Here is a 14,246-nt window from a genome sequence, read left to right on the forward strand (position 1 = left end):
TTCCATGTTAAAAACAAGGAGATTTAAGTTTGGTATAACAGACATGGAGAAGGAAAAGAAATAGAAAGAAGGAACCAGAAAACAACCCCACATTATCTCAAATCGACCCTTACTTACAGAACTACCAGTTGGCAGATCAACGTTCATATGCGTAGCAACCTGATGTAAACTAAGTGAACTAGTATTTTGTTGAGCAGATACCTTGTAGTGACACAATCAAGAACTTGGCAACGATGTTCGCATCTCAACTATACCTTTATCCTTGGAGCACATTGTCGATCGGATCCTCAAAGTTAACCTATTCTGGTTTCGATTCTCTTAAGCAGTCATAATCAAAGCTTGGTCTTGTAAGTTCAATATTTTTGGCTTTGGGCACATTTCGTTTGAGTGTTGTTGTAATGCCAGGATACATTGGTATTTTCCAATCTCATCTCAGCATTTTACGATCCATGTCATGTCAGTGATAACGCTACAGGAAAAGTGGGAAACAGGACTAAAAAGCAAAAAAATAAAATAAAATAAAATAAAAAAACTACTTTACATGATCAATATCCAATTCTAACTATTTAAAGAATCAAAACCTAAAATAAGCAAACTTAAAGAATGAATTTGACTATTTTCCTAATTCTTTGATCATCACTCGGGACCAGATTCAAAAACTTAAGCATCAGCAGCTCTTATAGCATATTCATACAATAATGCATAGCGATGACATTCGCGTCTCAACAAGAGCATTAAGTTTGTGTTGTGAAAGTTTCAATAGGATGCAAACCAAATCATGACATTTGCTTCTCAACAAGAGCATTAATCTTGGGTCATGAAATTACAATATGATGCAAATCATCGAAGAACTAACTGTTGGTCATGAAGTTAATAGGATGCAAATCACAACATCGCACACAATCAGATTCGAGCACTCATGCATCTGTAGATCTTCATGAATTGATTAGTGCCAGACTATATCTTTCCTCGATCAATAAACAACTTGATTATTCATAAGCTTCAATCAAAATGCGGATACACTTGGTGCAAGGTGGAATCACAACATAAAAGGTTCCAGAAAAACAAAGAACAAAAAAAAGTAAACAAAGGCCGAAAATAGGGAAAAGTGTATAAAAAAGGGCAAATTGTTACATCTCAAGGGAAGCACATTCCTACATAATCAACACCCTTTTCGCCCTGTGATAGATCATACATCCCACACCAACAAAAAAGAATCGTGAAATTTAATCAGACTCAAAGAAACCTCATTTTCTTTCTCCCTCGTCTCTTACTGAAATTCTTTTACATAAATAAGGAATGAATTGAACAATCAAGATATTTAACCAATAAATTCTCCTAAGCTAAATGAAGAGACAAACAATCTTTCGTGGCAAACTCATTTGCAGCATCTAGATAAAAGAATCAAGAAAACAATGAGAAAGACAATGGAAGAAAGCCCAATTGCAACACCGAGAACAATCTTACTAGGCCCATGGTGATGCTTCTTGTCCCCTGAATCACCATAATCTTCTTCATCAGAATTATCGCTTGAACTATCAGACTGCGAATCCTTAGCCGGCGGTGGAGACACAGGTAGCCCGTGTTTGTCACAAGGAGCAATACCAAGCTTCATCTTTGATCCCAATGTTGAGTGGTTGTAGCAAAGATTGGAATTTTCACCAACCTTGAGCACCTCCAATTTCTGAATGAATGTTGCATTGAAAGGCAATACCCCATGAAAGTTATTCCTTTCAAGATTCAAGTACTTCAAACTCGTCATATCTCGAATGAAATTCGGGATCGTCCCATTGAGCTGATTAGAACCCAGATCAAGGTGAGTCAGCCCTGACAATTCAGACAACGATTCCGGGATGGGACCGGATAACGAGTTTGATCCCAAAGAAAGGTTCTGCAAGGCGCTCAAGTCCCCAATTGTGCTGGGTATCGTGTCAGCAAGAGAATTAGATGAAAGATTCAGGTGCACAAGATTCTCGAGGCGAGTTAAGGAAAGTGGTATCTCTCCTTTCAGACTATTTCCGGACAAATCGACAAAAGTAAGGTTCGGATGCCAGTGTTTAGGGAGAAAACCGGAGAGATTTGCATGTGATAGAGTAACAGAATGCAAGAATCTCATGTTGTTGAGTATAATAGAAGGGCCGCTGGCGGTAACACTAGATTTTGCAACAGTTAACTCGGTAACATTCTCCAGCCTGCTGAGCCAGACCCCTGTGAGCTTCTTGAGGCTGTTGATGCAAGAGAATGACCGAAGATTCAAGGCCAGCTCAGTGGGGAGACGAACCACCGGAATGGGGCAGTTGAGGAAGCTGAGCGAAGTGAGCGTGGACAGCGACTTGAGGGCATCGGAGGATAATGCGACGTCGCCCGAGCAGTTGAAGAGTGACAGAGAGAGGAGGTTGCGGAAAGGGGAGGAGGAGTCACAGGTGGCGGCGAAGGAGAGGTGAGGCTGCGGCGCGCAGGGGTCCTTGGGCGTCGGGATGTTGAGGGAATCGAGTGCTGTTACTTGTCTCGGGTCAAGGGGAGAAGTGGAGGCGGGGGAGGGGGTGGGCAGTTTTGGGGCCGGAGAGGTGGACGGAGATGGAGCAGACGGCGGGGACGAGAGAGGGGAGTCGGCCGCCGTCGCGGCGGTGGCGGAGACGGTGGAGGAGAGGAGGAGGAATATGGAGAGGAGTGGAGGATATAGTGACATTCTTTCTTGCTGAGATTCAGTATAGCGTGAGAGCTGCTGGCGGACTGAATGCTCTGCAATATATTATATATATTTTTGGATATTTAAAGAAGGCTTTGTGACAGTTGGATGGACATTATTTGACCCTTAGATTTTGACATAATTACACAAAAATCACGGGGAAGTTAAAGATTTCTCTTTTATTTTTATTTTTTTTTATTTCAATCAACGAAAAGGGGGGGGCATAAAAGTAATTTCTTGATCACAAGAGATTACATTAAAACATAAAAGCAAAGAGATTACATGGGACATCAGTCAAAAGGGTCAAATGTGAGATCCAGGTTCCAACAACCATGCGATTAAACTAATAACGTGAATGGAAAAACTGAAGAAGGGAATTTAAATATGTTAAGATTATTTAATTACCATAAAAAAATGAGTAAAACCTGAGATGATACAATAACATTGAATCTCGTCGAAATATGATGTTTTGTTTTGTCATAAATTTTCCTCCCGTGCATGGCAATTTCAAATTCAGGGGCAGAACAAAGGGAGACCTATGGTTGGAACTTGGAACAGTGCCACTCAACTTTGTTTATTATCTAGTATGTCAATCTCTAATTTATAATAATGATTATTTTTCTAAATGATTTACTATCACCCTCTATCATCCAATAAAAAATTATTTTGGGACTCCGTTAATGGAGTTTCTTGTTTCCGTCGTTTATAATTATCTTTCTTCAACAGTATATATATAAATTAAATTTTCTTTTTTTTTAAAAAAAAACACACTAGTTATATAAACTACTTTCAGTAGAGATTTGAGACTTTGGGTTTAATTTTACGCTATAGTTTGGCCCACAATAGCATGGCAGAGAGTATAATTGGGACAAGTACATAGAATCTTGAATCAAAAGATTATCAATGGTTTGTCAAATAAAATGCTTCTATACTTACCTAATTTTTAATATTGGAAGTTTAATTTATCAAGCTTTAGTCAAAATCTATTGGTGAATTTTATTTATATTTCAATTCTTGAAAAAATGATTTAATAACAATATGATTTTTCCTTGTTATTTTTTTATATATGAATATTTTGCATAAATATTATTAATAAAGAAGGTATTTTGAAATATAAGTGATAAATAAATTTTTTGTCAAATAATAATAATTTTAGTTTTTAGCTATGAAATCTAATTCTTAACTAACATTTTTGCCAAATCCCAAATATTAAAAATCCATAATTAAAATCTAAAAATCTACTTCTAATTTCAAATCCAAATCGAATTTTTTAACATCCAAACATGCTTACCCCTTAGGATGACTTGGTAATAAAACTAACAAAACTGAATATTCAACTGTTAAGCATGAGCATGTGAATTTTACATTGCTGCAATTTTAAGTACAAAATCAAGATTTTGAAATCTCAAACCAAAACCAACTTGTTACAACATTAACATCAATAAAACAAGCATTCTTGGCTGCTAAATTTTACCTTAACATCAAATCTTAAACTCAACAATCAATAGCAATGCAGTTTTGAGCAACTGTGGAAGCATCATTTGTGCTTACGAATGGGTTTATCTTCACCCAAACAAGAGAGAAAACAGATGCTAAAAGAACAGACCACAACACAACGATGGTCGGAGTCCGGTTCTGTCGACCCATCAGACCCTTGAGGAAAGGATAGAGATGAAGAATAACCCAAAACGAAAAGAAAACCTTACCAAACAGAGGACCCCAAGATTCATATCCACTGTTTAATGCATCAGAAAATCCAGCAACGACCCCGACCAAGTTCACGATTAGAATAGTCGTTGGAGGGATCAAAACTGTCGTCCATTTGAAAACATATAGCTCACCAAAATCAGCATCGTCTGCTGCTTTTGCTGTCACGGTGAAGTTTGTGTCGATTCCTGCAAGCATTTTCAAGAATCCTTGGAAGACTGCAAAAAGATGAGCTGAGACGCCTCCTATGACCCAAAATTGCTCATTACGCCACAATGCTTCAATGCTCACGCCACTCCATCTCAGTTCCAGCACACTAGTGAGAATGATGGAGAGGAAGAGCCCGAGAAAGAGGACGCTTGCCAGGTTGGAGAGCTAACCCAAGGAAAACACCTGAGATCAGTTAAAAACATGGAAAAAATGGAAGATGTTTGAATCTTGTTTGAAAGATTAAGGTAAGATTTTTCACCGTTGGTATGATGAATTTCCCAGTCAGAAGGCAAATGGCAGGCAATGAGCAGTATGCGACGAGTGGGAGGGATGTGAAAGGATAGACAATGGTGTTGATGTAGGCAAGGCGTTGTAGCCATTTGAGGCGGCCACCTCCGAATCCATACCACAGAGGGCAGTGTCGACTCAAGAAAATTTCGACAGATCCTAGAGCCCATCTTAGAACCTGGTGCAGTCTATCAGACAAGTTGATAGGTGCTGATCCTTTGAATGCTGGCCTTAAGGGCATGCAGTATATTGATCTCCATCCACGACAATGCATCTTGAAACCGGTTAATATGTCCTCAGTGACTGACCCATATATCCAACCAATCTACGAACACATAAACGTTTGGTAGATTCAAAACCAGTGAAAATTATCAGCCCGTGGGAAAGGTAATTCAGATACTAAACAAGATTTAAATTTTTTTACCTCTTTACCCCAAGCAGTCTTTTCTTCATACCCACAGCTTATGACATGGATTGCTTCTTTGATTAGTGTTGATGGATTAGCCGATTCGGCTACTCCTCCGTTCTCCATCATCGTGGACTCGATAAAAACCGAAGATAAGCCAAAAGTTTTCTCAAAGCTCATCTGAGAGATGAGTAACGACCTCTCATGCTCGTCATAACCTACAGATTTGACCAAAGAGACGCACTTTACTATTTGAAGATTCCATATTTGATGCCTAACAATCTGGTATATCAAGATTCAAGAAACTTACTTTCAATCTCTCTGAGGTTAAAAATGGCAGCATTAAGGTCTTCCCTTTTTGCATCACGATGGACCTCAGAGAGATCCTTTTCTTTCACAGACTTCTTGCCACGGCAGCAACAGCAGCAACTGCCGCACCAGGAGCAAGATGAAGAAGAGCCCTTTGGTATAGTGGGAAGAGACAAAGGTCCGTAGCCATAGAGAGCTTGTCTGTTAAAAACACATCCTGTTCCCACATAAACCGGTCCTTGAATTCCATCCAACCCTTTCATGTTAACCTGAGAGAAACATATTTACCAGATGCCTTAATATTTTCCAGTTTTTACTGACAGGTCTCAAAGCATGATTCTAGATTTAATAGTCACGAGTCTTTACATCAAAGAAAACTGTGTTTCGGTTGGCATAACGATCACTCTTGTCTATCCCATCGAACCTCTGAGGAAACTGCACGTAACATACATCTGGACCAACTTGGGGATCCATTAGAAAACACATTGCCTCCCGAATTGCCTTGCTATTGTTAACATAGTGATCACAATCAAGATTGAGGATATAAGGTGCATTGGTAAGAACGGCAGATACTCTCACCTTAAAGAAAAGAGACCAAAAGTCATCATTAAAAGCATGAAATAATACATAAAAAAGAAAACATTAAAAACAATCAGTACCAGAGCATTTTCAGCACCGGCTTTTTTATGATGTTGATAGCCAGGTCTCTTCTCTCTTGAGACATAAACCAGCCGAGGAAGTTCATTACCCTCTATATCATGTGCACCAGTATTCCCTAAAAACACCTGATGATGAAGCAGGAATGGCTATGATCATTAGGTTACTTTTCAGTCGGGCTAACTTTTCGCAACAGGAGCTTCTATGAAGGAGCACAAATCTAGATTGCAGTACCAACAATGACACAGGTAAAAGAAAAATTGCTGATAAACCAATATATTGAACCTGGATCATTCCCGGATGGTCACGCGTGTTATTTCCAGGCCAACTTGTTCCATCGGCCATCGTCCAGCCATCTTCTGGCATTTTCTGAGCCTTTGCTACCAAAGCATTGACCCGGACCTTATACTCTTCATAATCTCTCTAAAATCCAACATCAGAAACCGTAAACAGACTATCCAGATAAAGTTGGTCTTATTAACAAATAAAAACAATGTCATTGTTAGCTAGATCTTGTAGGTTATGTACATATGTAGATATACTTACTTTCATTGCTCTGCGTTCCTTGACAAATGAAGGTTGTATTTTATCCTTCAAGTAATCGATCTTCTGTGAGAAGTAAAACTCAGGTGCTCTTGGTTCAATGGAGTACTTCTTGCAGAAAGGTGCCCATTTCCTTGCAAAATCGGCAGTCTCAGCGAGAGATTCAAAAGTAAGCATAGCGGCACCATCATCAGATACATAGCAAGAGACTTTATCTACAGGATAATCAATGGCCAGAATTGAAAGAACAGTGTTTGCAGTAATCAAAGGAGGTTCTTTCAATGGATCAACAGTGCTGACGAAAAAATCAACTGCAGCAAGCTCAGAGGGTTCCCCATCTCGCTCGTACCTAGCCAAGCAGTTTATAAAATTCATATTTCATGAAGATCGATATAGAAAAATCATTTTGACAATAATATCTCACTCAAGAAAATATTTGCTTCAGCCTTTTATCAAAAGCTCAAGTTTGTGATAGTTCAGCAACTTATAACAAAAGGAATGGATGAAAAGAAGAGACAAATATTATCTTAGCCAGACAAACAGAAGCATCAAGGATCAAAAAGAGCACACCTGGCAGATAACCTATCAATGTATGTGTCCCTGTTAACTGGAGACCACTTAGGGAACTGATCTAGCACCCACGAAAACGCAAACCAGATCTCACAAATTACTGAAGTGAGCCACAGCCCAAATGCACTATCGACAGGGTGCGTAACTCGATAATTGAAGAAAAAGGCCAGAATAATCAGTCGCATGATGATTACAATTCTGTATGGCGTGAGTTGGGATTTGGGTAGTGGAACCAATCTTGAAAGTGGTTGTGAAGCGTCTATTGACCTGCATAAGTTGGTGTTTTATCCTAAGTAAAAAATCCAAAATCCATGATTTTATATTCAAAAACATTCACAACCCTGTATCAGTATACTTACTGTGGCTTTTCTTCCATCTGTTGCTCAGATGGAATTTGTGCTTCTGTTTTCTCCTTTGTTGCATGTTGTTTCTTCTTGTTTTTCTTGTCTTTCCAACTTTCCACCCGATTCTTCCATATTGGATTCCCAGAATCATCTATATATTCTACATAGATAAGAAAATGCTACTTCAATAAACTTTTACTCACTAATATAAATGGATAAATCATACTGACTATCATGAAAATAATTTGTTTACTCACCACTGTCAACTGTAGAAACAGTACTGATATTTCTAGCATGGATTCCAGTATCCTGCAAAACATCTAAGCCTTTAAAGCCATTCCATACATTAAGCTTAGTTCTCTTCGCGATTTAAATAAAAAATGAAATACACTGCACATCCAACAAGTAAAAATGTTTGAATGATTTTGGTGAACAATACCTTCACTGTATCAAAACGTGATGTCATTTTCATATGATTTCCAGGTTCGTTTTCTCCAACATCAGTCTCCTCCTTGTCATCTGTTCATTTAATCGCTCAACAAGTTAATGTTTTTACAAATATGAGATAAAATTGAGATCTTTTTCTTTAGAGGTCCAAGCAGTGGACATATTTTTGCAGCAAACAAAGATAAGTTACAAGGCAGCGTTATAATGAACATCGAGCTTCTGCAGGCACCGATCAGAGCCCTTTAACATGAAGGGTCGGAGAAACAATCAAGCACGTAGAAATAAATTTCAAGATTTAGTACCATGATCATAAGGAGTGCCGCACCGCATGCACGCGTTGCGTCCTTCCTTGATTTCGTAGTTCACACAGTGCCTACAGATGGGATAATTGCACTCGTGACAAGCCACAAACAATTGACCATTAGAACTCGATCCCAGTTTTTCACCACAAGTGCTGCATGAAAGAACCCCTGGTTCCATCATCTTCACTTCTCACCTCCGGCTGTAATTTTCCAGAATTCCTCTATACTCGAAATCCAAATTCTTCTTTTTCTACTTTACAAGTATGATAATTAAGAAGTAACCCTGTTGCTTGATATGAAATCAATTCGAAGTATGAGCTATTTTTGTAATGGAATTCAAAGATGGGAAAATGGATGTTGAATCAGATGTGGGTTGAGGTGTTGGTGTCATGTATTTGTAAACCCAGATGGAAAAAGATGGAAGCAAGGTCGTTTTCTTGACAGAAAGATTTGAAAATTTGCGGGAATTTGAAGTAAAATTGCAGTTGGGGTTTGCTACATCCCAACTCACCCAACCAACAATCCTTGAGGTTTAAGCCACTTTAGACCAACCAAAATACACAGAAAATTTGAAAGTAAGGCTGACTAATGTTTTGAACAAATCTATCACTCACATTTTTGCAATCAAAATCAAACAATTTATTTGGTTCGCAGAAATCTGGCTACGAGCTTGAAAACTTGACCATTTTGGTTTCTTTCTGGTTTTTTAATATCTCTTATGCACATTTCAGATTCCATGGGCATAAAACGCAAAATTGCTGGTTAAATATGCCTTCTACGAGTAGTAAATACTTGCTGCAAGAAAATCACGTCGTTATATTGGTATTCCAGCCCAAGTGGATACAAGGTTAAAAAAAAATTACATTCATCTCCAATTTAAGCACCGTTTCGGAGATGCAGGTACTACACAATCTCACAATAACAATATCTTGTGGAAATGAGTCAACAAGTAATTTCTGTTTCAACTATCTTAGAGATCGCATTAAAGTGGACATCAAATTCAAAGAGTTCATTTCAAACCCGCAAACTAAAACATCAGCAAACACATCATAGAAAATTGATTCATGTGCGAGAAGCTCCGTTTCAAAATGCTTGGCTTTCCAGCAGTTGCACACAGACTCTAAGGCTCCGTGCTGATACACCCTACGGTATAAACCTTCACTACACTGGATGTGTCGCAAACAATTAGGTTTTCTGATTCAGAGGGTGTGGTACAGAGCCAATTGACCTGAGCAAGGCAAAAACCAATCAAAACGATGCCATGATAAACGGAAAAAAAGCACGTCCGTGGCAATCAAATGACCAAGGAAAAGATTGTGTCCACCCACCTTTTTTTTCAGATTAATGTTCAATTGTAGAATTTGGCTGTCATGGTTAGCCAGACCATCCTCGTAAGCTTTTGACCAATCCCACAACTTTATAGACTTATCATTCCCACCTGAAATGATAAACTTCCCTTTCTCTCCAAACATAGAAAAGGTCCTGATAGAATGTTATTTTATCAAGTACAATTAGATCCCTCACAACAATTAGATTTCCACAAACAAGCACAACACCACAGTATAGCTTACACAGAGGATACTGCAGCAGTGTGTCCACCAATTGAGTAGTCTAAATGCAGTCCTCTATCAATTCGATCTTGATCTTGGGAACCAGAAGCTTCAGCATCTTTTGGTGTCGACTTAGAATTAGTTCCTAGCTTAGGCTTTACTGAACTTTTGGATTTACGTGCAGCAGTAAGCTCTTTATCAATATTGAGTACACTGACGACACCGTCACCCTTAGCCACTACACAGATCTTTCCAACTTTATCCACCATGTCTACTTCAGGAACTGCTAGATCATGGATAAAAGCTGGGTTTAGACACTGTCCTGCATCAACTTTATTGCCTGTATCAGGTATTTCAATTACAAACGTTAATGAAGAAAAAAAGAAGAAACCCAAAGAACTTGGAGAACAAATGAGGACAACATATAGGATGAATTTATACCCATGTCCATAATTTTGTTTGGTCTTCCTTTGGAGAAGTCCCACATCACAAGTTTCGAATCAAGACCGCCAGATATGACTGCAACAACAACCACAAACAAAAATAAAATGAAATAACGGACGACACAATGTATTAGACATTTTATAGCAACTAAAACATGAATGTTTAGCAACCAGCCAACCAGAATATCATATTATTTAACTAAAAGATACTCAAGACAGTGGATGCCTAGAATGATGCTGCACAGATACTGACACTTAGGATACAGACGAAAATACAACCTTCTTTATCAACTACAAAACTGATTGCGAGATACTTTATCACTAGGATTTTTTTCGCCTACGCACAGGTGTCTGGAAGGTTGAACAAACGACCAAATGCACTATACATCAGCTCATGCATGTAAACAAAATTTACCTTCCCAATTCTTCCAAGGAAGAAACTGAACAGTACTGCAAATCTGAAGACACAAATTGTTACAAAAGTTCGCAAATAATTTGAAAATAAAAAAATTAAAACCATTAAGTAATGATAAAATAAACATCGAAGAGACATCAACCTTGAGAGAAGTTTAAGGTCAACAAGCTTTCCATAAGATCAAGAGATCAGAACACTGCATCTGACGTTTGAAGGGAAAACAAAAATTCCATAATAAACAGACCAAATAAACTCTAATCTTCTTATGAAAGTACGTAAAATATCTAACGAAAAGAAGCATACACTCCCGTGGCCAGCCCTTAGAGTTTTGAACATACATCGTTGTTGGATGTCGATGATCTGCAACAAAGGTAAGAGTCATTGCCTCGGCCTCTGACATAAAACCTCTGCCTCAGCGGCTCAGCCGCAGCTCCCCAAACATTGCAGATGGCATACTCCTATGATGGACATAAACCTCTGACAAATAAAAGTACCTTGACATCTCCAGCATCATCTGCTGCAGCAAGGAACGGTGACTTTGAATGGAAAGCAATCTGCAATTGTGCAAATGACATATCCATAACAACAGGTTCATGTATATGATTCAGTTTCATGTACAAGGGAAAGATTTTCTACATCAGCGTGGATAGATAAAAATTCAGATAAGAAAGCCGACGGTTTACTATATAGATATAGCAAATCCTGAACCAAAGTAAAGCTAAACATAACCCTACATGAAATTCAATTCTTTCTATTTTCTGTCACTTCAAAACCAGTATATGGTTTATCCGCCTAATAGAAATGCACAAAAATTTCACGCCAACAAACAATGTCATGCAAAAAAATTCAAATAATACAAACATTTATAATTTATACCTGATTTATCTCGTCCTTGTTATAGTTGTAGCATTCAAGTTGCTTCAATGAATCTGTCTTTGATGATGACAGTCAATGAATTAGTGTCATTGTTAGCATCCGGTGTGCAACAGCATATAAAAGTTTTAGAGAGCAAATAGGGCAATTCAAATACCTAGTATACTCAAATCAAATACATGTCATTACTAGAATGCACGGGGGACAGTTAAAATTCACCTTTGGAAAAGAGAACGTAAGCAAAATCTTAGTACATTAATGAACAAGCAAGAACACAAACAGAAGTAAGATTTATCGCCCAAGAAATCAGACGGATTAACTCATAAAATTTCGAGAAAACATTGCAAAAACGATTTAACGAGGTGAAATCAATGCATAGAGCATACCATATGCAGATCAAAACACTTGACTTCATTGCCAGCAGAAACATAGATGATATCTTCATTCCCTGCACATGCAACAATGACATAAAATCACACTCACAAGAAGGGCATGACAATCTCCAACAAAACATATTCTCATAAACTGTGTCAACAAAACATCTTTTTGATATTGTTGATCAATACAAAAATATCACCTCAAGCACTCATAATGTAGATGAAGTGACAGTAGTAAAGCAAAAATGGTCTCAAATGTACATCATGAATTAAAATTTTCCTTCCATCCTATACTCAAAAACATCAACTCAATGAAATTCTTCAAAAATCCCTTGACCTAAACAATAGCCCATTATAAGTGCAGGAAAAACAAAGAAAAAACAGAAGGGAAAGTCCTAACCTGGTTTAAAACATAACGATGAAACAGGAATTCCATTCGCTACATCCATCTTAAACAACACATCTTTGCACCTTAAATCAAACCAGCAGACGAAACCATCCTGTTGTCGCACATATAAAAGCAATCAAGAGACTACAAACTCTGTATATAATCAACAAAAGGATAAAAAAAACTCTTAACATTTTTCTCCCAATCAAAACTTTCGACTTCGTTTTCAAGAAAATTAAAAATAAACACAGAAAAGACGCATGATTCCAATTAGTTTGAGCGGAGAGAGAACGTGAGGGACCTCTCCGGCGGTGGCGATAATTCCAGGGCGGAGGCGAGAAGCGATACATGAAGTGGCGGCAGCGGCGTGGCCTCGCAATCTTCTTGGTTCCATGAGAAGTATGGGTCTGAAATCTGAACCTAAATCCTAACCCCTTCTTCAATCTTCAGTTGGGAGAGAGAAGAGATTCCAGGAATAATTGTTTTTTTAAATAAAGTTAATTAAAATAAAAAATTTATTTATAAATCCTTTTTTTTTTTTTTTTATCAATGAGTTTTTTAATCTGTTATTGATTGTTGAAAAATAAATCATTTATACGTAGAAAATAAAATTATTTCCTTATATAAGTTGTTTATGTTGAAAAATATATTATTATTATTATTATTATTATTATTATTATTATTATTATTATGTTGAATATTGAATATTGAGTTGTAAAATGTTGAAAATTAGTGTGTGATGATGTAGATGATGATGTTTTAATTTTTGAACTAATCTCCAAATGAGATCTATAAATAGGTCTCTTCATTTGTATAGAAAAACACAATTGAGTTGAGAGAAAAATATTATAAAGTGTAGAGTTTGATATATTTTGAGTTTTGAAGTTTTTACTTTTTACCATAATTTTTTATTTTTTCACAACACGTTATCAGCACGATCGTTCGAAGGTTCTCTATAATTTTCGACGCTCCAAAACACAAGACAAAAATATTCAACAAGTAAGAATTTTTTATTTTACTATTTATATATTTTTATTGTGTATATATTAATATATAATTTCATGTAATTATATAAAAGGTTGTTTATGACACTGACCTTATAATAACGTGATATGATATATATTTATTATATGTATATATACTAACTATATTAATATATAATTTCATGTTATTATATAAAAGGTTGTCTGACACTGACCTTATAATAACGTGATATGATATATATTTATTATGTATATACACTAACTATATTAATGTATAATTTCATGCTATTATATAAAAGGTTATCTATGACACTGACCTTATAATAACGCGATATGATATATATTTATTATGTATATATACTAACTGTATTAATATATAATTTCATGTTATTATATAAAAGGTTGTCTATGACATTTACCTTATAATAACGTGATATGATATATATTTATTATGTATATATACTAACTGTATTAATATATAATTTCATGTTATTATATAAAATGTTGTCTATGACACTGACCTTATAATAACGTGATATGATATATATTATTGTATATTTATATGCTAACCATATTCGTATAATGTCATATTATTATATAAAAGATGTCTATGACACCGAACTTATAATAATGTGATATGATATTGATCGGCTAAATCGGTGCGATATAACTCTACTGGCAAGCGTACCAGGTCAAGTAATAGTAAAGTGGACTGAGAGTCCAAGTATCGATCCCACAGAAACTG

General features: G+C 36.7%; 2 protein-coding genes across 4 annotated transcripts; both read right to left on the bottom strand.

Annotated features, from left to right (window-relative positions):
• Positions 1-94: 94 nt before the first annotated feature.
• LOC140891758 (receptor-like protein 51) lies at positions 95-2,720 on the bottom strand. Of its 3 annotated transcripts, none has more exons than XM_073300391.1 (2): positions 1,468-2,720; positions 95-493 (listed from the first exon to the last, which is right to left on the bottom strand). In XM_073300391.1, the coding sequence occupies exons 1-2, from the start codon at positions 2,687-2,689 to the stop codon at positions 453-455; spliced, it is 1,263 nt and encodes a 420-aa protein (XP_073156492.1). In that variant the 5' UTR covers positions 2,690-2,720; the 3' UTR covers positions 95-452. The 3 variants fall into 3 exon arrangements, with proteins under 3 accessions (XP_073156492.1, XP_073156493.1, XP_073156491.1); XM_073300392.1 differs by having other exon boundaries at positions 96-469; XM_073300390.1 differs by lacking the exon at positions 95-493 and having other exon boundaries at positions 644-2,720.
• A 1,305-nt stretch (positions 2,721-4,025) lies between these two features.
• LOC140890322 (cellulose synthase A catalytic subunit 8 [UDP-forming]) lies at positions 4,026-12,978 on the bottom strand. Its single transcript, XM_073298081.1, has 24 exons — positions 12,820-12,978; positions 12,531-12,630; positions 12,140-12,201; positions 11,757-11,813; positions 11,375-11,434; positions 11,184-11,240; positions 10,881-10,923; positions 10,464-10,541; positions 10,044-10,362; positions 9,801-9,954; positions 9,620-9,700; positions 8,473-8,653; positions 8,163-8,242; positions 7,981-8,032; positions 7,739-7,883; positions 7,380-7,646; positions 6,813-7,158; positions 6,552-6,689; positions 6,269-6,394; positions 5,976-6,188; positions 5,611-5,878; positions 5,319-5,518; positions 4,866-5,219; positions 4,026-4,771 (listed from the first exon to the last, which is right to left on the bottom strand). The coding sequence occupies exons 1-24, from the start codon at positions 12,910-12,912 to the stop codon at positions 4,184-4,186; spliced, it is 4,062 nt and encodes a 1,353-aa protein (XP_073154182.1). The 5' UTR covers positions 12,913-12,978; the 3' UTR covers positions 4,026-4,183.
• Between the last annotated feature and the right edge of the window lie 1,268 nt (positions 12,979-14,246).

Source organism: Henckelia pumila, chromosome 3, assembly GCF_033568475.1.
Source record: "Henckelia pumila isolate YLH828 chromosome 3, ASM3356847v2, whole genome shotgun sequence".
In the NCBI taxonomy this organism is placed as follows: domain Eukaryota; kingdom Viridiplantae; phylum Streptophyta; class Magnoliopsida; order Lamiales; family Gesneriaceae; genus Henckelia; species Henckelia pumila.

Bases quoted from the DNA above. Each gene is read 5' to 3' on its own strand.
- LOC140891758 (XM_073300390.1), bottom strand. From the start codon at position 2,689: ATGTCACTATATCCTCCACTCCTCTCCATATTCCTCCTCCTCTCCTCC.
- LOC140890322 (XM_073298081.1), bottom strand. From the start codon at position 12,912: ATGGAACCAAGAAGATTGCGAGGCCACGCCGCTGCCGCCACTTCATGT. The intron at 7,159-7,379 runs GTGTGCTCTTTT...CTGCTTGGCTAG, and splicing joins ATTGATAGGTTATCTGCCAG to GTACGAGCGAGATGGGGAAC. The intron at 6,189-6,268 runs GTACTGATTGTT...CTTTTCTTTAAG, and splicing joins CCGGTGCTGAAAATGCTCTG to GTGAGAGTATCTGCCGTTCT.